This window comes from Aotus nancymaae, unplaced genomic scaffold (genome assembly GCF_030222135.1).
Source record: "Aotus nancymaae isolate 86718 unplaced genomic scaffold, 86718_ANA_hifiasm-v0.15.2.pri h1tg000028l, whole genome shotgun sequence".
Classification (NCBI taxonomy): Eukaryota; Metazoa; Chordata; class Mammalia; order Primates; family Aotidae; genus Aotus; species Aotus nancymaae.
The window spans coordinates 37,899,862-37,920,535 of record NW_026988441.1 but is presented as its reverse complement, the minus strand read 5'-3'; the positions used below and the strand labels follow the sequence as shown (position 1 = coordinate 37,920,535).

Here is a 20,674-nt window from a genome sequence, read left to right as displayed (position 1 = left end):
AGTCAGCTTAATCCAATCCCTGATGAGTTCTGGGTGATGAGGTTGGCTTTGGACTTTAATTGCTTCCCTTCTTAACCAGAATCCTTTTCTATCCCTGACTTCTAAACCAATGGCTGAGTGACATGGGTGGGTGTTCGGAACTGACACTGGTCTGGACAAATGGGAATGAAGGAAATCAAGGCGCCCAGTTTCGGTGGGAGCCAGTGGAAGCGCCGTTGCGTTGGGGCGGAGTCAGCCACCAGACTGCGAGAGGGGATTAGCGGGAGCTGGAGTGAATGGCAGCCGACGTGGGCGGTGGCGACCGGCTGCCCGAACTCGGGCCTGACGTCTGTGTTAGCTCCCCTGGAGCCTGGCTGGGTAGGCCCGGCACGTGGCCTGCTTGAAGCCTTAGAGATCGAGCGCTTCCGGGGATGGGGAGACCGGAGAGCAGGAAACCCGGGATCCCCTGTGCCCTCTTCTCTCTCGACCTCCACCCATCTAGAGCTTCCAGCTCTTGCAGGAAGGGCGGGCGCAGTGGCTCACGCCTGTAATCCCAGCCTTTTGGGAGGCCAAGGCGGGCGAATCACGAGGGCAGGAGTTCGAGACCAACCTGGCCAACATGGTGAAACCACGTCTCTACTGAAAATACATAAAATAAGCTGGACGTGGTGGCGGGCGCCTGTAATCCCAGCTACTCAGGAGGCTGAGGTTGCAGTGAGCCGAGATTGTGCCACTACACTCCAGCCCAGGCAACAGTGGGAGACTCTATATCAAAAAAAAAAAAAAAAAAAAAAAAAATTATCTTGCGGGACTCAAGGAACCAGCCCCCACCCGAGTCTACAACAACCTGGATCGAGGCATCACAACCCCTCACTTCATACCCCTTACTCCCTTCGCATAAGGCCCTGGGATCCAAGCCTCAAGCTCCTATCCTAGGTCCTATCTCCTCTCCTGGACACAAATTCCCATTCAGGACCCAGAGTCCCAAGGTCCCCAGCTCCCCTGCTGGATCCAGGGATCTCATGCACCCGTTTCCACTCCTAGCCCAGGTATCCAGACACGTTCAGCCAAAACCATCTCTTTATTCCTGGTTGTCTGCCATGTTCACCATTCCGCCCCGGAGCCAGGTCGACCCACAGGGACCCAGACTGGACTCGAAGTTTCTTGTCTCAGGCTACATCCTGGGGAGGGAGCCTCAGGAATCTTCTGACCCAGCAACTCCCCCGGCAACCCCGAGCCTGCTTTTGCCACCAAACACTGCTCCAGGGCCTGAGCCTTGAGGCCTTGAGGGCTCTTTGGGGCCAGGGGTCATCAGGTCCGCCTATCCCATTTCAGCCTAGGCTGTCGTCCAGCTCACAGCCTATACGCCCAGGGTTTTCTTCATGGCTTCGTACACCACATAGCTGATGCCACCTGCTGGTAACACCTTCAGTAGCGTGGGGGTCATGCCTCGGTACAGCCCTAGCCAGCCTTGCTGGGCCAGGATCTGCCGGAAGACTGCACGCATGGTGGGGTTCGAGCCCTCCACGGTGTCTGCAGGGACACAAGCAAGATCAGGACTAAACCAGTGATGACCCAGCCTCCTAGGAGTCTGGAATGTTTTGGGCAGTTGCTGAAGCCACGGGTAGGGGCCCTGGGGTCAGTAGGAAAGGAGTTTTGAAGAGTCTTAGAAGAAGTTGGTTCGTTTTTAGTTTACTTTTTTTTTTTTTAAAAGAAGTAGTTTCACCATGTTGGTCAGGCTGGTCTTGAACTCCCGACTAGGTGATCTGCCTGCCTTGGCCTCCAAAGTGCTTGGATTACAGGCGTGAGCCACCACACCCGGCCAGAAATTGGTTCGTTTTAGGAGGAGTAGGGGAGTTTCTGAGTATGAGTTTTCATAATTCATTTTAGAAAATTTTCTTAGGGGGCAGGGGTAGGGATAGGGTCTTCCTCTTAGCTTTGTCGAACAAGCTGAAGTGCAGTGGCATGATCACAGCTAACTGCAGCCTCGACCTCCCATGAGGAGGAGCTCAAGCAGTCCTCCAGCCTCAGCCTCCCAAGTAGCTGGGACCACAGCTAATTCTTTTATATTTTTAGTAGAGACAGAGTTTCGCTATGTTGGCCAAGCTGGTCTTGAACTCCTGACCTCAAGTGATCCACTCACCTTGCCCTCCCAAAATGTTGGGATTACAGGCATGAGCCACCACGCCCCAGACAATTTTTAAAAACTTATTATTATTTGCAGAGACAGGGTCTTAATCTGTTGCCCAGCCTGGGAACATCTTAGAAAACATCAGAGCTTATTTTACAAGGGAACATCTGAAATCTGCTAGATTTTGGGAATGTGCTCAGGGGTACTATGAAGACATTTTGAAGATCAGGGTGGTGGCTGGGCTTGGTGGCTCATGCCTATAATCCTAGCACTTTTGGAGGCTAAGGGGGATGGATCACTTATGGTCAGGAGTTCGAGACCAGCCTGGCTAACATCATGAACTCCCATCTCTACTAAAATTCCAAAATCAGCTGAGTATGGTGGCATGCACCTGTAGTCTCAGCTACTTGGGAGGCTAAGGCAGGAAAATTGCTTGAACCCAGAAGGCGGAGGTTGCAGTGAGCTGAGATCGCACCACTGCATTCCAGGCTGGGTGACGGAAGTGAGACTCTGTCTCAAAAAACAAACAAAAAAATCAAGGTGGTGGACTAAGGATCCATTTTGAGGTTTGTGGATTGTTTTGGGAGCTGAGTTCATTGGGAGGTAGTCAGGTTTGGGGAGTTCTCAGAGAAGTGGGAGAAGTGGGTGTGAGTGCTGGGGAGTTTAAAGGTCAGACTTTGTGAGTTTAGAAACTATGTTGGCTTTTGAGGCAATTCAGTACTGGGTGTGATTTGGAGAAGTTGGGAGGTCACGTTTGGGGTGTTTGTCTTTGGGGCCAGTTTGGGGAATCAGGGTCACATTGGGGAAGTTTGTAAGGGTCCATTGGGAGATGGATGTGAGTTTTAGTGATTTTTTTGTTTTTGTTTTTGTTACAGAGTCTTGTTCTGTCACCCAGGCTGGAGTGCAGTGGGGCGCAATCTCAGGTTACTGAAACCTTTGCCTCCAGGTTGAAGCGATTCTCCTGCCTCAGCCTCCCAAGTAGCTGGGATTATAGGTGCCCGACACCACACCCGGCTAATTTTGTATTTTTAGTAGAGACGGGGTCAGGGTTTCTCCATGTTGGTTAGACTGGTCTTGAATTCCTGACCTCAGGTGACCTGCCCATCTTGGCATCCCAAAATGCTGGGATTGCAGGTGTGAACCACTGTGCCTGGCCAGTTTTAGTGATTTTTATTAGGGTAAATTTTAGGGCTGGGGTAGGATTTTTAGGTGAGTACAGTAAGTCTTAATGGGTTCCTTAAAACTCATTGCCATTTCCCTTGTAATCCTGGAAACTCTCCAAATCCAGCCAGGGGTAGTGGCTCACGCCTGTAATCCCAGCACTTTGGGAGGCCAAGGAGGGCGGATCACCTGAGGTCAGGAGTCTGAAACCAGCCTGACCAACATGGTGAAATCCCATCTCTACTAAAAATTCAAAAGTTAGCCAGGGATAGTGGCATGTGCCTTGTAATCCCAGCTACTATGGAGGCTGAGGTAGGAGAATTGCTTGAATTTGGGAGGCTGAATTTTCAGTGAGCCCAGATCCTGCCACTGCACTCCAGCCTGGGCAACAGGAGTGAAACTTCATTTCGGTAAATAAATAAATAGGCAAACACCCTATTCGGCCTTAGCCCACCTGCATCCAGGTGAATAAAATAAATAAATAAATAAATAAACAAAAATGATCTGGGCTAATTTGTAAAAATACAAAAATTAGGTACTTGGGAGGCTGAAGCAGGAGATCGCTTGAACCCAGGAGGCTGAGGTTGCGGTGAACTGAGATCCCATCCCTGGGCGACACAGTGAGATTCCGCCTCAAAAAAAAAAAAAAAAAAAAAGGCTGGGCATGGTGCTTCAAGCCTGTAATCCCAGCACTTAGGAGGCCAAGGTGGGTGGATCACCAGAGGTCGGGAGTTTGAGACCAGCATGAACAAGGTGGTGAAACCCCGTCTATACTAAAAATACAAAATTAGCTGGGCGTGGTGGCGCATGCCTGTAATCCCAGCTATTCCGGAGGCTGAGGCAGAACTGCTTGAACTCGGGAGGCAGAGATTGCAGTGAGCCGAGATCGTACCACTGCACTCCAGCCCGGGCAACAGAGTGAGACTCTGTCTAAAAAAAAAAAATCAAATCTGACTGCCTCAAATTGACTCAGTCCCCCGAAACAATCCACCAATCTCAAAACAGGTCCTTCATCCACCACTCTTCTCTTGAAAGTGTCCCCAGACTAGCCTTGCGCACACTCCCCAAATCTCTTAGATTTCAGGTGTTTCTACCCAAATAAGCCATCGAAGGTGGGCCGGGATCAGACAGGCAGGGTTCGGGACTCGATTTTGGAAGATGAGAAATTGAGACCACCCGGGCGGGGAAGGGGCATGCGCAGTGGCCGCTGGGGGGGTGGGGGCGCCGGCTGACCTTGGGCCTGCATCCTGGTGCACACCAGGGTCAGTGGGTAGCTGGCCATCTGGCCACATGTCGTGGACAGCATCACAGATGACAGACTGACCAGGCCGTTGGGGTCCCCCATATCCCTGCCTAACTTCAGCCAGAAGCACTGGAGCATCTGCAAGAGAAGGGGGCCAGGAGAAAGCTCACCAGGAGCCAGGGCTCTGGTGGTCCCCGCCACCCTCTCTGCAGGACCCATACCTCATAGACGGCCAGGTCCATGCAGGCGTAGGGGATGATGCTGAGCATATTAGGCAGGTAGCCGCAGTAAAGGGCGCGGGTGCCCTCCTGCTCCAAGATCTGCCTGGCACTGTCCAGTAGCCCCTTGTACTGGCCTGTCCGGCGCAAGGTCAGCCGAGTCTTCAGCACCTGGGGATGGTGGGGAATAAGGCAGCTCCTTTGATTAAATCCTGTTAATGACCCTCAGGGGTGGCCATTGTCCCCACCCTACAAACAAGGAACATGAGGCTCAGGAAAGCAAAGAGCTGGGTTTCAGACCCAGATCTGTCAGATTCTCTGGGATGCTCTCTGAATTTTGAGTTCTGAAGCACAAATGCTGGCAAAGGCCAAGAGAGTGAGGGAAGAAGGCTCATGTCTGTCATCCTAGACCTTTGGGAGGCTGAGGTGGGCAAAACTTTATGGCAAAAAGATCAAGGATTGGGGGGAAAAGAAAGGGAGTGAATAGGTAGAGAACAGGGGATCCTTAGGGCAGTGAAGAGGTGAAGGGGAGGAGGGAGAAAAGAGGAGGGAGAAAAGACAGGAGGAGGAGGAAGAAAGGAGGAGAGAAAGGTGAAGGGGAGGAGGGAGAAGAGAAGAAAGAGGAGAGGATGAGGAGGGGAGGAGGAAGGACGGGAGGAGGAGGAAGAGGTGAAGGGGAGGAAGGAGAGGTAGGAGAGGAGAGGAGGAGGGGAAGGAAGGGAGAAGGAGGGAGAAAAGGGGAAGGGAGAAGGAGGGAGAAAGGAGGAAGGGAGGAGGAGAGGAGCAGGAGGAGGAAGAACAGGTGAAGGGGGAGGAGGGAGAAAGGAGGAGGGAGACGAGAGAAGGAGAAGGGGAAAAGATGAGGGGAGGAGGAGGGAGAAAGGAGGAGGGGAGGAGGCCGGGAGGAAGGAGGAGGCGGAAGTAGCCCCAGCAACCTGGGTAACTAATTTCCACGGTGTTTCCTCACCTGTGGGCCAGATGTTCTCTTACCTCCATGGGGTTGATGAGGGTCTGGGAGATGGCCGCAGCCAGAGAGCCGGCGAGGAGACGCTCCTGGAAGGGCTGGGACCCTTGTATTCCACAGAAGTAGTTTTTGCACTGGGACAGGAGAGAGGAGGGTGAGAGAGAAGCCGGGCACCCTCCCACACAAAACCCATGCAGGAAAGAGGCCTGGGCTCTGGAGGGTGAACATGCGTCTTGAACATGGGCTTGGACTTTGGGGGGTACAGGAGGGGTTTGGGCTTGAGCTCGCTCCTCACCTGCTCGAATACGGAGAACTTGATGGCGTACTCAGGAGCAATCTTGAGCATGTTGATGCCGTTGCCCCGCCACAGGGAGCGGAGGCACCCCTCCCGGACGATGCTCTGTAGCCCCCCCAGCACGTTGGTGAAGTTGGTCTTGGAGTAGACCTGGGTGGAGGGAGGACCCTGGAGGAGCCCCTGCTTGCACCTGCACCTCCCCAGCCACCCAACCCCAACCCATCCCCGTCCATCCCCGTCCATCCCCGTTCCTTCAGCTCCTTCCCTGGCCAATTCTTGAATTGCATACAACACAGATTCAAAGTAACAACCCACATTCCTGCCTCATCCCTCTTCTTCATCTTCTCTCCAGTCCCCTTCCTCCCTCCCTCCCTCCCTCCTTTCCTTCCTTCCTTTTCTCTCTCTTTCCTCCCCTCCTTCCTTCCTTCCTGCCTTCCTGCCTTCCCTCTGTCCCTCCCTCTTTTTTCTTCCTTTCCTTTCTTTCCCTTTCCCTTTCCTTTCCCTCTGTTTCTCTCTTTCTCGCTCTTTCACCCTGGCTGGAGTGCAGTGGCAGAATCTCGGCTCACTGCAACCTCCAGCTCCCAGGTTCAAGTGATTCTGCTGCCTCAGCCTCCCGACCAGCTGAGAGAGCAGCTGTGAGATATCCCGCTTGGGATGGCTCCAGTCCTACTTTTTTTTTCTTTTTTTTAAATTAAGACGAAGTCTCACTCTGTTGCCCAGGCTGGAGTGCAGTGGTGTGATCTCGGCTTACTGCAACCTCCACTTCACAGGTTCAAGCAATTCTCCTGCCTCAGCCTCCTGAGTAGCTGGGATTACAAGCACCTGCCACCATGCCCACTAATTTTTGTATTTTTAGTAGAGACAGTGTTTCACCGTGTTGGCCAGACTGGTCTCAAACTCCTGACCTCAGGTGATCTGCCTGCCTCGGCCTCCCAAAGTGCTGGGATTACAGGCGTGAGCCACTGCACCCAGGCCCTACCTTGTCTAAACTCATCCAAAGACCCCCACCCCCCATTCCCTGACTTCCCACCCACTCCTGGGCCCAGCGTTGTTCCTTGTCCCTGGTAAGTTGTCCCAACCTCTTCTCCAACTCGACTCCAAGCTGTGTCCACACCAGCTCCATCACCACCCACATCAATCTCGGCCAGTCCAGGAGAGCCCCAACTCCAGCCAGCACTCCCATCCTGAACTCCATCCATGCCAACTCTATCTGTCCCCACCCCATGTCCTCCCCAGTGGCTCCAGCACTGGGTCCCATCCTCCCCCCACCCCCACGCACCTGCATGTACACCTTGGCTCTGTCCAGAGGGGCTGTGCTTGTGCGAGACACCGCCCCAGCCATAGCTCCTGAGAGCAGAAACTTCCACAGGGCCCCCTTGTTATCCACTTCCAGGACTTCCGTGGGGACCATCAGCTGCTCTCCTGTGTCCAGCACCCGCAGGGCAGACCCAGCTCTCCCTCATCCTCTGCCAGGCAGGGGCACCTTCCCCAGACACAGCTCTAGGGCGCCCTCCTGGTGAAAGACCCATCCTGTTCCCCCAACTCGGTTTTTTTTTTTTTTTTTTTTTGAGATAGTCTCACTCTATCGCCCAGGCTGGAGTGCAGTAGTGCGATCTTGGCTCACTGCAATCTCCGCCTCTGGGGTTCAAGTGATTCTTGTGTCTCAGCCTCCCAAGTAGGGACTATTTCCAAAGCTTGTTCTTATATTGAGTGATAAAAGGAATTGATATCATATAGACTCTCTTTTCTTTTCTTTTCTTTTTTTTTTGAGACAGAGTTTTGCTCTTGTTGCCCAGGCTGGAGTGCGATGGCGTGATCTCAGCTCACCGCAACCTCTGCCTCCTGGGTTCAAGCAATTCTCCTGCCTCAGCCTCCCGAGTAGCTGGGACTATAGGCGTGTGCCACCATGCCCAGCTAATTTTTGTATTTTTAGTACAGACGGGGTTTCACCATGTTGACCAGGATGGTCTCGATCTCTTGACCTCGTGATCCACCCGTCTCGGCCTCCCAAAGTGCTGGGATTATAGGCGTGAACCACCGCGCCTGGCCATATTCTTTTTTTAAGTAGAGACAGGGTTTCACCATCTTGTCAGACTGGTCTTGAACTCCTGACCTCATGATCTGCCTGCCTCGGCCTCCCAAAGTGCTGGGATTACAGGCGTGAACCACTGCACCCGGCCTAATTTTTGTATTTTTAGTAGAGATGGGGTTTCTCCATGTTAGACAGGCTGGTCTCGAACTCCTGACCTCAGGTGATCTGCCCGCCTCAGCCTCCCAAAGTGCTGGGATTACAGGTGTGAACCATGGCACCCTGCCTTCCTGCCTTGCCCTGCTTCAAGGTGGAATTCTAGGTCTGTTAGCAGGGGAGTGGGCTCCAGAGAGGATGTGGGTAACCTGGCCTCTCCCTGCAGGGCTGACCAGAGGTGCTGGGACACCTGTGTTTCCAAAACTCACCTGCTGTGACAGGAGATGTTCCAGACTGTTGTCATGCATGTACCCATATACGTGTGTACAGCCAGGCTTCCAGGAGTGGGGTGGAGGCGGAGGTGGGGGCGGAAGAGGGGGTTTGGTGAGTAAGGTCTTCACCTTCCTAAACAGCGTCTGGATCCTTGAGCAAGGGTTCTCAGGTTCCCCAGGCGGAGCGCCCATGGAGGAAGTTAGGAAACTGGGCTTCAAATCCCTGAGAGGCGTTTGCTGGTCCAGCTACCATGCGGGAGTGTCTAGTGGGAGGGTTGTTGCCTGGGAGACCTAGGGGACAATGAAGTCACAGACGCCCCTGTGACCTCACTGGGTGTGATGGGCAGCGGGATGGCCCCTTTCCTCCCAAATGTCCACCTCCTGATCCCCAAACCCATGAATATGTGATTGTTATACATTGAATTGTGGGCCGGTTGTAGTGACTCATGCCTGTAATTCCAGCACTTTGGGAGGCCGAGGCAGGCGGATCATCTGAGGTCAGGAGTTCGAGACCAGCCTGGGCAACATAGTGAAACCCCGTGTCTACTAAGAATACAAAAGTTAGCCAGGCATGGTGGCGCATGCCTGTGATCCCAGCTACTTGGAAGGCTGAGGCAGGAGAATCGCTTGAACCCGAGAGGTGGAGGTTGCGGTGAGCCGAGATTTCGCTTTGCACTCCAGCCTGGGTAACAAGAACGAAACTCCGTCTCAAAAAACAAAACAAAAAAAGAATAAGTTGAATTGTGTCCTGCCAAAATTATTATTATCAATTAATGGACAATAATAATTTTGAGATAATAAATTTTTTTAATGGGCTCCTGTAATCCCAGCTACTCCAGAGGCTGAGGCAGGAGAATTACTTGAACCCGGGAGGCGGAGGTTGCAGTGAGCCAAGATCGCGCCATTGCCGTCCAACCTGGGCGACAGAGCAAGACTCTATCTCAAAAAAAAAAAGAAAAAGACAAACCAGAGCTCTTTCTCTCGCTGTTCTCTGTCAGCCTTGGGAAGATGCAGCAAGAAGGCATGAGAGGAAGGAATCCCTCAGCAGGAACCGAGCTAGCCAGCCACTTTGACCTTGGATTTCCCAGCTGCCAGAAGTAGATGTCTTCAGTTTAAGACCCTGCTGTTGTGTTTCCTTATAGCAGCCTGGGCTGACTTACATTTGTTACATGGCAAAGGGGAATTAAGTTTGCAGACACAATTAAGATTGCTAGGCCAGACACGGTGGCTCACGCCTGTAATCTCAGCACTTTGGGAGGCCAAGGTGGAAGGATCACCTGAGATCAGGAGTTTGAGACCAGCCTGACCAATATGGTAAAACCCCGTGTCTACTAAAAATAACAAAAATTAGCTGGGTGTGGTGGTGCATGCCCGTAATCCCAGCTATCAGGAGGCTGAGGCAGGAGGATCACTTGAGTCCAGGAGTTCCAGATCAGCCTGAGCAGCAAAGTGAGAAATTTTTCTACAAAAAATTTTAAAAATTAGCCGGCTGTGGTCATGTGCGCCTGTAGTCCCAGCTACTTGGGAGCCTGAAGGGGGAGGGTCTCTTGAGCACAGGAATTAGAGGGTGCAGTGAGCTATGATTGTGCCACTCCACTCCAACCTTGGTGATAGAGCAAGACCTGGTCTCTAAAAAAAAAAACAAAAGTAGGCCGGGCTCAGCAGCTCACGCCTGTAATCCCAGCACTTTGGGAGGTCAAGGTGGGCAGATCACAAGGTCAGGAATCCAAGAGCAGCCTGACCAATATGGTGGAACCCTGTCTCTACTAAAAATATGAAAATTAGCTGGGCATGGTGGCAAGCGTCTGTAGTCCCAGCTACTTGGGAGGCTGAGACAGGAGAATAATTTGAACCCAGGAGGCAGAGGTTGCAGTGAGCCAAGATTGCGCCACTGTGCTCCAGCTTGGGGCACAGAGTGAGACTCCATCTCAAAAAAAAAAAAAAAAAAATAGGCATGGTGGTGTGCACCTGTGGTCCCAGCTACTCCCGAGGATGAGGTGGGAGGATCACCTGACCTGGGAGTTTGAGGCTGCAGTGAGCCATGATTATACCACTGCACTCCAGCCAGGGATGGGGATAGAGTGAGAACCCTGTCTCAAAAACCAAAACCAACAAAATCATATACATGTCGGTGCATTCGTATTAGCCAGCTACTGCCACGTGATGAGTTACCCCCTGCCAAAGCTTGACAGCTTAACACAACACACATTGATCATCTCACCCATGTTCTGAGCATCAGGAACTCAGGAGCAGCTTAGCCAGGTGTTCCTGTGATTCAGTGTTTGAAGTTTAAGAGTCTAAGATGCAGGATTCGGGTACTGGGATCCAGTGGTTCCAGTGGAAGGATTCACAGAGCTTGGACTATCCAGGGAATGCACCTGGTAGATTTGCAGCGGGATGTTGGCCAGGACAGCGAGATCCTCTTCCAAGGTCAGTTACATGGCTATTGGCTGAGTTCTTCACCACATGGTCCTCTCCATAAGGCTGCTCATGCCATGACCACCAGCTTCCTTCAGAGCAAATGTTAGGAGAAAGAGACAGAGAGGAGCACATAATCCATAATCAAGATGGTAGCTACAGTGTTTTTTGTTTGTTTGTTTTTGTTCTTTGTTTTTGGTGATGGAGTCTTGCTCTGTTGCCCAGGCTGGAGTATACTGGCGTGATCTTGGCTCACTGCAATCTCCACTTCCCGGGTTCAAGCGATTCTCCTGCCTTAGCCTCTCCAGTGGCTGGAATTACAAGTGTGTGCCGCCATGCCCGGGTAATTTTTGTATTTTTAGTACAGACATGTTAATCAGTCTGGTCTTGAACTCCTGACCTCAGGCGATCCACCCGCCTTGGCCTCCCGAAGTGCTGGGATTACAGACACTGTGAGCCATTTTTTTTTTTTTTTTTTTTTTTGAGATGGAGTTTCGCTTTGGCCCAGGCTGGAGTGAAGTGTTGCAATCTCAGCTCACCGCAACCTCCACCTCCCTGGTTCAAGCAATTCTTCTGCCTCAGCCTCCTGAGTAGCTGGGATTATAAGCAGCTGCCACCACACCCGGCTAAGTTTTGTATTTTTAGTAGAGACAGGGTTTTGCCATGTTGGCCAGGCTGGTCTTGAACTCCTCACCTGAGGCGATTCACCTGCCTTGGCCTCCTAAAGTGCTAGGATTACAGGTGTGAGCCACCTGTGCTGGCCTTTTTTTTTTTTTTCTTTTTGAGACTGAGTCTTGCTCTGTTGCCCAGACTGGAGTGCAGTGGCACGATCTCAGCTCACTACAACCTCTGCCTCCCTGCAACCTCCACCTTCCGGGTTCAAGTGATTCTCCTGCCTCATTCTCTGGAGTAGCTGAGATTACAGGCATGCACCACCAAGCCCAGCTAATTTTTGTATTTTTAGTAGAGACAAGGTTTCACCATGTTCGCCAGGCTGGTCTTGAACTCCTGACCTCGACTGATCTGCCCGCCTCAGCCTCCCCAAGCGCTGGGATTACAGGAGTGATTCACCGTGCCCAGCCGACAGTGTCTTTTATAATGAACTCTTGGAAGTGATGTAGGATCACTTCTATTGTACTCTCTTGGTCAGAGAAACCCACCCTGGTACACATGAGAGGGGTTACACAAAAGTGTGAATTCTATCAAAAAATATATTTTTAACACCTCTGCTAGCAGGAAGAGAAGTGTGAATTTTTTTTTCATTTGAAACAGATCTTGGCTCACTGCAACCTCTGCCTCCCGGGTTCAAGTGATTCTCCTGCCTCAGCCTCCCGAGTAGCTGGGATTACAGGCATGCTCCACCACACCCAGCTAATTTTTATATCTTTAGGAGAGACAGAGTTTTGCCATCTTGCCCAGGCTGGTCTCAAACTCCTGGCCTCAAGAGATCCTCCTGCCTTGACCTCCCAAAGTGCTGGGATTACTTATAGGTGAGAGCCACCCCACCCACACTGAATTTTCTATATTTTTCTACAATGAATTTGAATTGCTCATTGCGGGTTCAACTGTGTCCCCCAAGAAGACGTGTTCAAGCCCTAACCCCCGTAACCTGTGAATGTGACCTTATTTGGAAATACAGTCTTTGCAGATATAATCAAGTTAAAATGAGGTTACACTGGATTGGTGGGGGGCACCAATCTGATGACTGCTGTCCTTACAAGAGATAGAATTTGCACTTTGGGAGGCTGAGGTGGGCAGATCACTTGAGGTCAGAAGTTCGAGATCAGCCAGGCCAACATGGTGAAATCCCATCTCTACTAAAAATACACAAATTTGCAAGGCATGGTGGTGTGCACCTGTAGTCCCAGCTACTTGGGAGGCTGAGGCAGAAAGATCACTTGAACCTGGGAGACGGAGGCTGCAGTGAGCCGAGATCGTGTCTCTGCACTCCAGCCTGGGTGGCAGAGTGAGACTCGATTACAAAAAAAAAAAAAAAAGAAGATGGGAATTTGGGCAGAGACACACAAATACATATGAGGGAGAATACAGTATGAAGAGAGGCAGGCAACAGACCGATGGGTCTATCATGAGCCTGGGCAACACGCTGAGATCGCATTTCCACAAAAAAAGAAATAATAATTATAATTAGACCTGGCATGGTGGCTCACGCCTGTCATCCTCTGCCAGTCAGCACTTTGGGAGGCCGAGGTGGGGAGATCACCTGAGGTCAGGAGTTCAAGACCAGCCAACATGGCCAACATGGCAAAACCATGTCTCTACAAAAAATGCAAAAATTAGCCGGGCATGGTGGCGCACCTGTAATCCCAACTACTCAGGAGGCTGAGGCAGGAGAGTCGCTTGAACCCGGGAGGCAGAGGTTGCACTGAGCCAAAATCACACCATTGCACTCCAGCCTGGGTGACAGGGTGAGACTCCATCTCATAAATAAATAAATAAGCAAGCCAGCCAGCCAGGCATGGTGGCACACGCCTGTGGTCTTAGCTGCTTGGGAGGCTGAGGTAGGAGAATCGCTTGAACCTGGGAGGCAGAGGTTGCAGTGAGCTGAGATTGTGCACTCCAGCCTAGGCAACAGAGTGAGACTCCATGACAAACAAGCAAGCAAACCAGCAAACAAAAAGTGAGCTGGGCATGGTGGCACACGTCTGTAGTCCTAGCTACTTGGGAGGCTGAGGTGGGAGGACCACTTGAGCCCAGGAGGCGTAGGCTGCAGTGAACCAAGATGTGCCACTGCACTCCAGCCTGGGTGACAGAGCGAGACCCTGTCTCAATTAAAAAAAAAAAAAATTAGGCTGGGTGTGGTGGCTCATGCCTATAATCGCAGCACTTTGGGAGGCCAAGGCAGGTGGATTACCTGAGGTCAGGAGTTCAAGACCAGCCTAGCCAATATGGAGAAACTCCGTCTCTACTAAAAATACAAAATTAGTCAAATGTGGTGGTGCGTGCCTGTAATCCCAGCTACTCAGGAGGCTAAGGCAGGAGAATTGCTTGAACCTGGGAGCTGGAGGTTGTGATGAGCTGAGATTGCACCATTGTACTCCAGCCTGGGCAATAAGAGTGAAACTCTGTTAAAAAAAAAAAAATTAGCTGGACATAGCAGTGCAGGTGCCTGTGGTCCCTGTGGTCCCAGATACTTGGGAGGCTGAGGTGGGAGGATCGCTTGAGCCCAGGAATTGGAGGCTGCAGTCAGCTATGATTACACCACTGCCCTTTAACCTGGGCTGCAGAGTGTGTCACACACACACACACACACACACACTCACACATTATTTTAAGCCACCCCGTTTGTGATAATTTAGTCTGGCAGCTTTAAGAAATGGATACACTTGTGTAACTTGAAAAAAAAATTTAGAAGGAGTTATAAACATGGACACCCTCCCCTGCTCCCATTTTATAGATGTGGAAACTGAGGCTCAACGAGGGAATCATCTGGCTCTTGGAACTGTGTGTGTTGGGAAGCATCCCCTCGTCCCTTCCTTAGGGGTAGGCTAAGGTGGTCCCATGCCCACTCACCCCCTTTTCAGTAAAAACCACAATAAAAGAGCTTAGAAAATTTATTCCTTTTGTTCTTTTCCCTTGAAATGACACACACAGGCAGGGAGGTGGGGCGAGGTGGAGATGGAAGGAGGTGGAATCGTGCTGAAGTCCTCCAGCCCCTCCCCAAATCCCAATTCCCCTTTCCAAGTCCCTCCATGGGGTCTCCCGATTAGCCTAAGCTCAGAATACAACTATGAAGTGCAGAATGTATGGGCGTGGGGAGGGCACTCTGCTCCTCTCTCTGGTAGAAAAATAGATCTGGAATGAATTTGGGGATTTGGCGGTTTTCTTTTTTTTGTTTTTTGCATCATTGGGTGTTTGGGTTTAGGGAAGGGTGTCTTTGCCGGTTTGCTCCTGGCTTTCAACTCTGAAAACCTGGGGAGGGGCTGGCAGTGCTGGGGTGGGGACGCCCCTTCATGTGTGCCTGGCCTCAGACTGTCTCCTTGCCAGCCCCCAGGAGTGAATGACTGGACCCTCTGGAGGGACACGGCTCTGGGAATATTCGCCTGGAAAGCGGAAAGGGGGCAGAAGATGCTGTCAAGTGTGGGGATGCAGGGAGCAGGGTGGTTCAAGGGAACAGTTTCCCCACAGGACCAGGCCAGGGGAGCGGGGTGGCCATGCAGAGAAAGTGGGGTGAGGGGGAATCCAGCATCCGTGCAGGTTGCAGCAGGTGCATCTCTGCCTGGTGATGAGCTGTATCAGGACCTGGGACCAACCCCCCAGGGTTTTCTGGAGCCAGGACCTGGGCTTCCTCCCCAACCGGCTCCCTCGACCACTCAATTTCATGTCACGAGAAGCCAGCTCTGGGCTCCAGTGTGCGTGGGATGTGGGATGCTGTGACTGGGCTGCCAGGATCTAGACTTGAGGCCTGAACATTTGGGATCCGGCGCCTGGAGGATTTGGATCAGAAACCAGGGGTTAAGGGCATGGGATTCAGTGCCTTCGAATATCAGGGTCTGCCTTCAGTAGATGAGGTTTCAATATCGAGGGATTGGATGGAGGGATGGGGGATCTAGAATCTGGAATCCAGCAGCTGCAGTTGCCAGGATCCACTTGCTGTGCTGCTGGGGCTCCCACACTTGCTTTAGGAGCCAGAATCCGGTGGGTGGGGGCTTGGGAATCTGGGACCTAGTGGCTGGGGTGGAAGGTGTAGTGCTTGAAATGGAGGGATCTGGCAGTCAGAGCAGACGGATCTGAGACCCAGTGTTGAGGTAAAGAACAAAACAATGCAGGAATCCAGTGGATGGGGTGAAGGGATCTGGGATCCAGTGATGGGGGTCCCAGGATCTAGGCATTGTGATTGTCAGGATCCGGTGGCTGAGGTTTGTTGACGTCCAGAATTCAGCGGCTGAGCTTGGAGATCCAGGGCTCGAGGCATGGGGATCTGGGGTTGGGGATCTAGGATCCAGCATTTCATGAGGACACTGGATCTGGTGCCCGAAGGAGCTGTGGTCTGGGTGCTGAGGTACAGGGAATTCGTGCTTCTGTGGTTGGGGTGTCGGGATCCATTCACTGATTTGTGCGGGATCCAGTGGTTAAGACGTGGAGGTCCAGGACCCAGTAGAGGAACAGGGAAACGTGGGATCCACCTTGGGATGTGGGGCTGCAGGATCCAGTGATTTCGGGGATGGGGATTAAGGGCTGGAGTGTGGATAATCTTGGACCTTGTGGTTAGGGTAGCAGACTTGAGTTGCTTAAGTATGGGATCCACAGTTATGGTTACAGGGGGATCTGGGATCTAGAGTTAGGGTATTGGGATCTACTGGCTGAGGATGGGGATGCCATGACCCAGTGGTTGGGCCATACGAATCTAGGATCCAGCATCTGGGTGCTGGGATCTCATGGCCAAAGAGTGGGGATCCTATGGTTGGATCATCAGTCTCCCGTGGTTGAGGTGTGGGGGACATCATGACTGGGGTGAGGGATCGCGGGGGACGGGCTCTGGGTCCCTCACCTGGACGTGACCCCCAAGGCCTGCTTCATGTTCTCGTAGACCACATAGGAGATGCTCACAGCTGGAATAACCTTCATGAAGTTGGGGGCGATGCCCCTGTAGAGGCCCCGCATGCCCTCCTGGGACAGGATGTGACGTAGCAGACCCAGCATGGACAGCTGGGGGCCGCCCTCGATGGAGGCTGGGAGGGGGCGGGGGGGCCAGGTAAGGCCAGCGTTCCCCTTTCACTTCCCCCTCCTGCCCCCCAGGGTTGGGTCAGGTGGTGTCATTGCAGCAGGAGGGAAGGACATTAGACTAACAGTGGGACCTACCACTCAGAGTCAAGACCTGTATTGACCTTGGAAATGGCTGCTCACCTTTTTACCCCAAGTTTGGGGACAATTAGAAATGGAGCAGGTATGGGTGTCCCTGGTGGGAGAGGACAGAGCCAGGTTCCCTCCCTCCTTTCCCAGTTGATTCCTACTCATCCTCCCATCCCCTATCCCTATCCCAGAGCCAGCTCTCCAGGGGAGCCCTCCTCGATGCCCCAGTCTAAGTCAGGCTCCTTCCTGCCCCCGACCCACCCTTTTTATTTTCTTTTGAGATGGAATTTTGCTTCTTCATTGCACCCCAGGCTGGAGTGCAGTGGCACGATCCTGGCTCACTGCAACCTCTGCCTCCCGGTTCAAGCGATTCTCCTGCCTCAGCCTTCCGAGTAGCTGGGATTACAGGTGCCTGCCACCATGCCCAGATGATTTTTGTATTTTTAGTAGAGACAGGGTTTTGCCATGCTGGTCAGGCCAGTCTCAAACTCCTGACCTCTGGTGATCCACCTCCTTGGGCTCCCAAGATGCTGGATGACAGGTGTGAGCCACTGCACCTGGCCCCCACCCACTTTTTTGAGACAAGGTCTCCCTCTGTCACCCAGACTGGAGTGCAGTGGCATAAGCATAGCTCACTGCAGCCTCAAACTCCTGGGCTCAAGCGATCCTCTGGCCTCAGCTTCCCAAGTAGCTGGGACTACAGGCGCGTATACCACCACACCTGGCTTTTTTATTTCTTTCTTTTTTTTTTTTTTTTAAAGACGGGGTCTTGCTATATTGCTCAGGCTGGTCTCAAACTCCTAGCCTCAAACAATCCTTCCTCATTGGCCTCCCAAAGTGCTGGGATTACAGATGCGAGCCACTGTGCCCAGGCTTCTTCTCCCCTTTATACAACCCTAAATCAATACTTAATTCCAGAATGATTTATTTGGCATCTTCCTTCCTCTCCAGCCCGTGAGCTCTATGAGGGTGAGGACCGTGTCCATCTTGTGCACTGACACATCCCCAGTGAAAGTCAGAAAACACAAACACTAAAATTCCCAAGAAAATTCTCAAAACAGATTCAGGGAGAATGGGAGGGTAGTGGTAGAGGAGACAGAGGGGAAATAATTCATTAAAAAATACAGACAAAAACAATAACCAGACTGGCCCTGACTGCTCCCTACCCCTGCTCCTAGCCTCCTGCTCCCGGTAACACAGGCTTGCAAATTAGAGCTCAAGTTACCAGCCTGGAAAGGCTAGACCTTTGCCAGCAGTGGCATCCCAGCTAACTCTGCAAGGTATCTCTTCTGGTACTCTGTGCACCTGTTTTCCTAATTAATCCTCAGCTCCATGAAAGTAAAGGACTCCTATTTCAATGTCACAAATGGGGAAACTGAGGCCCAGAGAAGACCATCCAAATCCAGGAGGGTCCCATCCCAGGGCTCTACCTGGGAGGAGCTGGGGCCCAAGTGATGAGATCACCCCCCGCCCCATCCTCCCACCCAGGCCTCACCTTGTGCCTGCATACGGGTCCGGACCAGGGCCAGGGGGTAACTGGCTATCTGGCCGCAGGTGCTGGATATGGTACCGCAGGCCAGGAGCACGAGGATGCCCGGGTCGGCTGAGTCGTGGCTGTACTGCTGAAGCCACCAGTTCTTCAGGGTCTGTAGTGGAGAAGGGAGTAAGGAAGTTTGGGGTGGGTGACACCAGGACCCTGGCTTCAAAGGCCTTGCTGGCCACTTCTGAATCCCATAATGGCTGCTACTAGCTAAGGATTTCATACTTCCCAGGGGCTGGTCCAGCCCTTTCCCTGCATCCCCTCACCAAGTCCTCACCTGGACACCCTCTGGTAGGTGGAATACAAGTCCCCTGTACTGACCATGCCCTAATCTCGGAACCTGTGTGTATGTTACCCGAGACGACACAAAGGACTCTCTTTGTAGATGGGATTCAGTTAAGCATTTTGAGATGAGGAGATTATTTTGGATTATCTGAGTGGTCCAATGTCATCACAAGGGTCCTTCTTTTCTTTTTTTAAATTATTTTTCTTTTTTATAAAGATAGAGTCTCATTATTTTGCCTAGGCTGGTCTTGAACTCCTGGGCTCAAGCGATCCTCCCGCGTTAGCCTCCTAAAGTGCTGGCATTACAAGCATGAGCCCCCATGCCTGGCACAAAGGCCCCCTCCCCCCTTTTTTTTGGAGATAAAGTTTCGCTTTTGTTGCCCAGGCTGGTGTGCAATGGCACGATCTTGGCTGACTGCAACGTCTGCCTCCTGGGTAAGTGATTCTCCTGCCTCAGCCTGTGCCACCACGTCTGGGTAATTTTATTTTTTTTGAGATGGAGTCTCACCCTGTCACCCAGGCTGGAGTGCAGTGGCGTGATCTTGGCTCACTGCAACCTCCGTCTCTTGGGTTCAAGTGATTTTCCTGCCTCAGCCTCCCAAGTAGCTGGGACTACAGGCGTGCGCCACCATGCCTGGCTAATTTTTTGTATTTTTAGTAGAGACGGGGTTTCCCCATGTTAGCCAGGATGGTCTTGATCTCCTGACCTCGTGATCTGCCCCCCTTGGCCTCCCAAAGTGCTGGGATTACAGGCATGAGCCGCTACGCTTGGCCCCCCTGCTAATTTTTGTGTTATTAGTAGAGACGGGTTTCACCATATTGGTATCGAACTCCTGACCTCAGGTAATCCACCTGCCTTGGCCTCCCAAAGTGCTGGGATTACAGGCATGAGTCACCGTGCCCAGCACAAGGGCCCTTCTGAGAGTTAGAAAAGTAGTGTAAAGACAGAAGCACAAGCAAGAGAGAGTTTGGAAGATGCTAGGCTGCTGGAAGATGGAAGAGACCACAAGCCAAGGGGTGTAGGTGGCCTCTACAAGCTTTTTCTTTTTCTTTTTATTGAGACAGAGTTTCACTCTTGTTACCCAGGCTGGAGTGCAACGGTGCAATCTCGGCTCACCACAACCTCCGCCTCCTGAGTTCAAGCAATTCTCCTGCCTCAGCCTCCTGAGTAGCTGGGACTATAGGCCGCGCCACCATGCCCAGCTAATTTTTGTATTTTTAGTAAAGACGGGGTTTCACCATGTTGACCAGGGTGGTCTCGATCTCTTGACCTCGTGATCCACCCGCCTCGGCCTCCCAAAGTGCTGGGATTATAGGCGTGAGCCACCGCGCCTGGCCTTCTACAAGCTTTTTCAAGGCAAAGAAACAGATTTTCTTCTGGAGCCTCCACAAGGACCACAGCCCTGCCAATATCTCGATTTTATAAACCGCAGTAAAACTCCCATTTTGGATTTCTGACCTCCAGAAGTGTAAGATAATATATTTGTGTTGGTTAAGACACTAAGTTTATAACTTGTTTGCTTCAAGAAGGGCAAAGAAAACATTAAAAACAACAACAGCAACAAAAGGCTGGGCGCGGTGGCTCACGCTGGTAATCCCAGCACTTTGGGAGGCCGAGGCAAGAGGATCATTTGAGCCCAGCGGCCCAACACCTGCCTGGGCAACATAGCAAGACTCTGTCTCTACAGAAACAAACCAACCAACCAACCTGGATGTGACGGTGTATGCCTGTGGTGCCAGCTACTCAGGAGGCTGGAGTGGGAGGATTGCTTGAACCCAGGAATTAAAGGCTGCTCTGAGCTGCGATGCACTCCAGCCTGGGCGACAAGAGTGAGACTCAGTGTCCCCCCACCCCCCAAAAAAAGCTGGGCCTGGTGGCGCACACCTGTAATCCCAGCGCTTTGGGAGGCTGAGGCAGGTGAATTACTTAAGGTCAGGAGTTCAAGACCAGCCTGGCCAACATGATGAAACCCCATCCCTACTAAAAATACAAATATTAGCCAGGCATGGTGGCAGGCACCTATAATCTCAGCTACTCAGGAAGCTGAAGCAGTAGAATCGCCTGAACCTGGGAGGTGGAGGTTGCAGTGAGGCAAGATTGTGCCACTGCACTCCAGCCTGGGCAACAAGAGCAAGACTCTATCTCAAACAAACAACAACAACAAAAACACT

At 52.0% G+C, this 20,674-nt stretch overlaps 2 protein-coding genes across 9 annotated transcripts in view; both read right to left on the bottom strand.

The window, feature by feature from the left end:
- Positions 1 to 1,041: 1,041 nt before the first annotated feature.
- On the bottom strand, positions 1,042 to 10,800 carry SLC25A41 (solute carrier family 25 member 41). 3 transcript variants are annotated; one of them, XM_064382022.1, is made up of 7 exons: positions 8,442 to 9,755; positions 7,271 to 7,443; positions 5,992 to 6,141; positions 5,723 to 5,830; positions 4,736 to 4,903; positions 4,505 to 4,652; positions 1,042 to 1,512 (listed from the first exon to the last, which is right to left on the bottom strand). In XM_064382022.1, exons 1-7 carry the CDS (start codon positions 8,638 to 8,640, stop codon positions 1,340 to 1,342), a joined length of 1,119 nt encoding a protein of 372 aa, XP_064238092.1. In that variant the 5' UTR covers positions 8,641 to 9,755; the 3' UTR covers positions 1,042 to 1,339. The 3 variants fall into 3 exon arrangements, with proteins under 3 accessions (XP_064238092.1, XP_021532477.2, XP_021532476.2); XM_021676802.2 differs by lacking the exons at positions 7,271 to 7,443; positions 8,442 to 9,755 and adding an exon at positions 10,670 to 10,800; XM_021676801.2 differs by lacking the exons at positions 7,271 to 7,443; positions 8,442 to 9,755 and having other exon boundaries at positions 5,992 to 6,936.
- SLC25A23 (solute carrier family 25 member 23) overlaps positions 10,716 to 20,674 on the bottom strand; it is a 23,531-nt gene continuing 13,572 nt past the window's right edge. For 2 of the 6 annotated variants that reach the window (XM_064382016.1, XM_064382017.1), the window contains 3 exons: positions 18,173 to 18,323; positions 16,376 to 16,556; positions 14,424 to 15,933 (listed from right to left, as the gene is read on the bottom strand). In XM_064382016.1, coding sequence (XP_064238086.1) covers positions 15,600 to 15,933; positions 16,376 to 16,556; positions 18,173 to 18,323 — 666 coding nt within the window. In that variant the 3' untranslated portion in view covers positions 14,424 to 15,599. Of the gene's footprint in view, positions 10,959 to 14,423; positions 16,557 to 18,172; positions 18,324 to 20,674 lie in introns of those variants that run through there. The other 4 variants (XM_064382019.1, XM_064382021.1, XM_064382018.1 and 1 more) reach the window with 3 other exon arrangements.

What these genes read in the sequence shown, in the direction of transcription:
- SLC25A41 (XM_064382022.1), bottom strand. Translation starts at nt 8,640, where the DNA reads ATGGGCGCTCCGCCTGGGGAACCTGAGAACCCTTGCTCAAGGATCCAG. An exon ending in TCTCCTGTCACAGCAGGTGA is followed by an intron (nt 7,444 to 8,441) that starts GTTTTGGAAACA and finishes GATGAGGGAGAG; the next exon opens with CTGGGTCTGCCCTGCGGGTG. An exon ending in GAGCCAAGGTGTACATGCAG is followed by an intron (nt 6,142 to 7,270) that starts GTGCGTGGGGGT and finishes CCCTCCACCCAG; the next exon opens with GTCTACTCCAAGACCAACTT.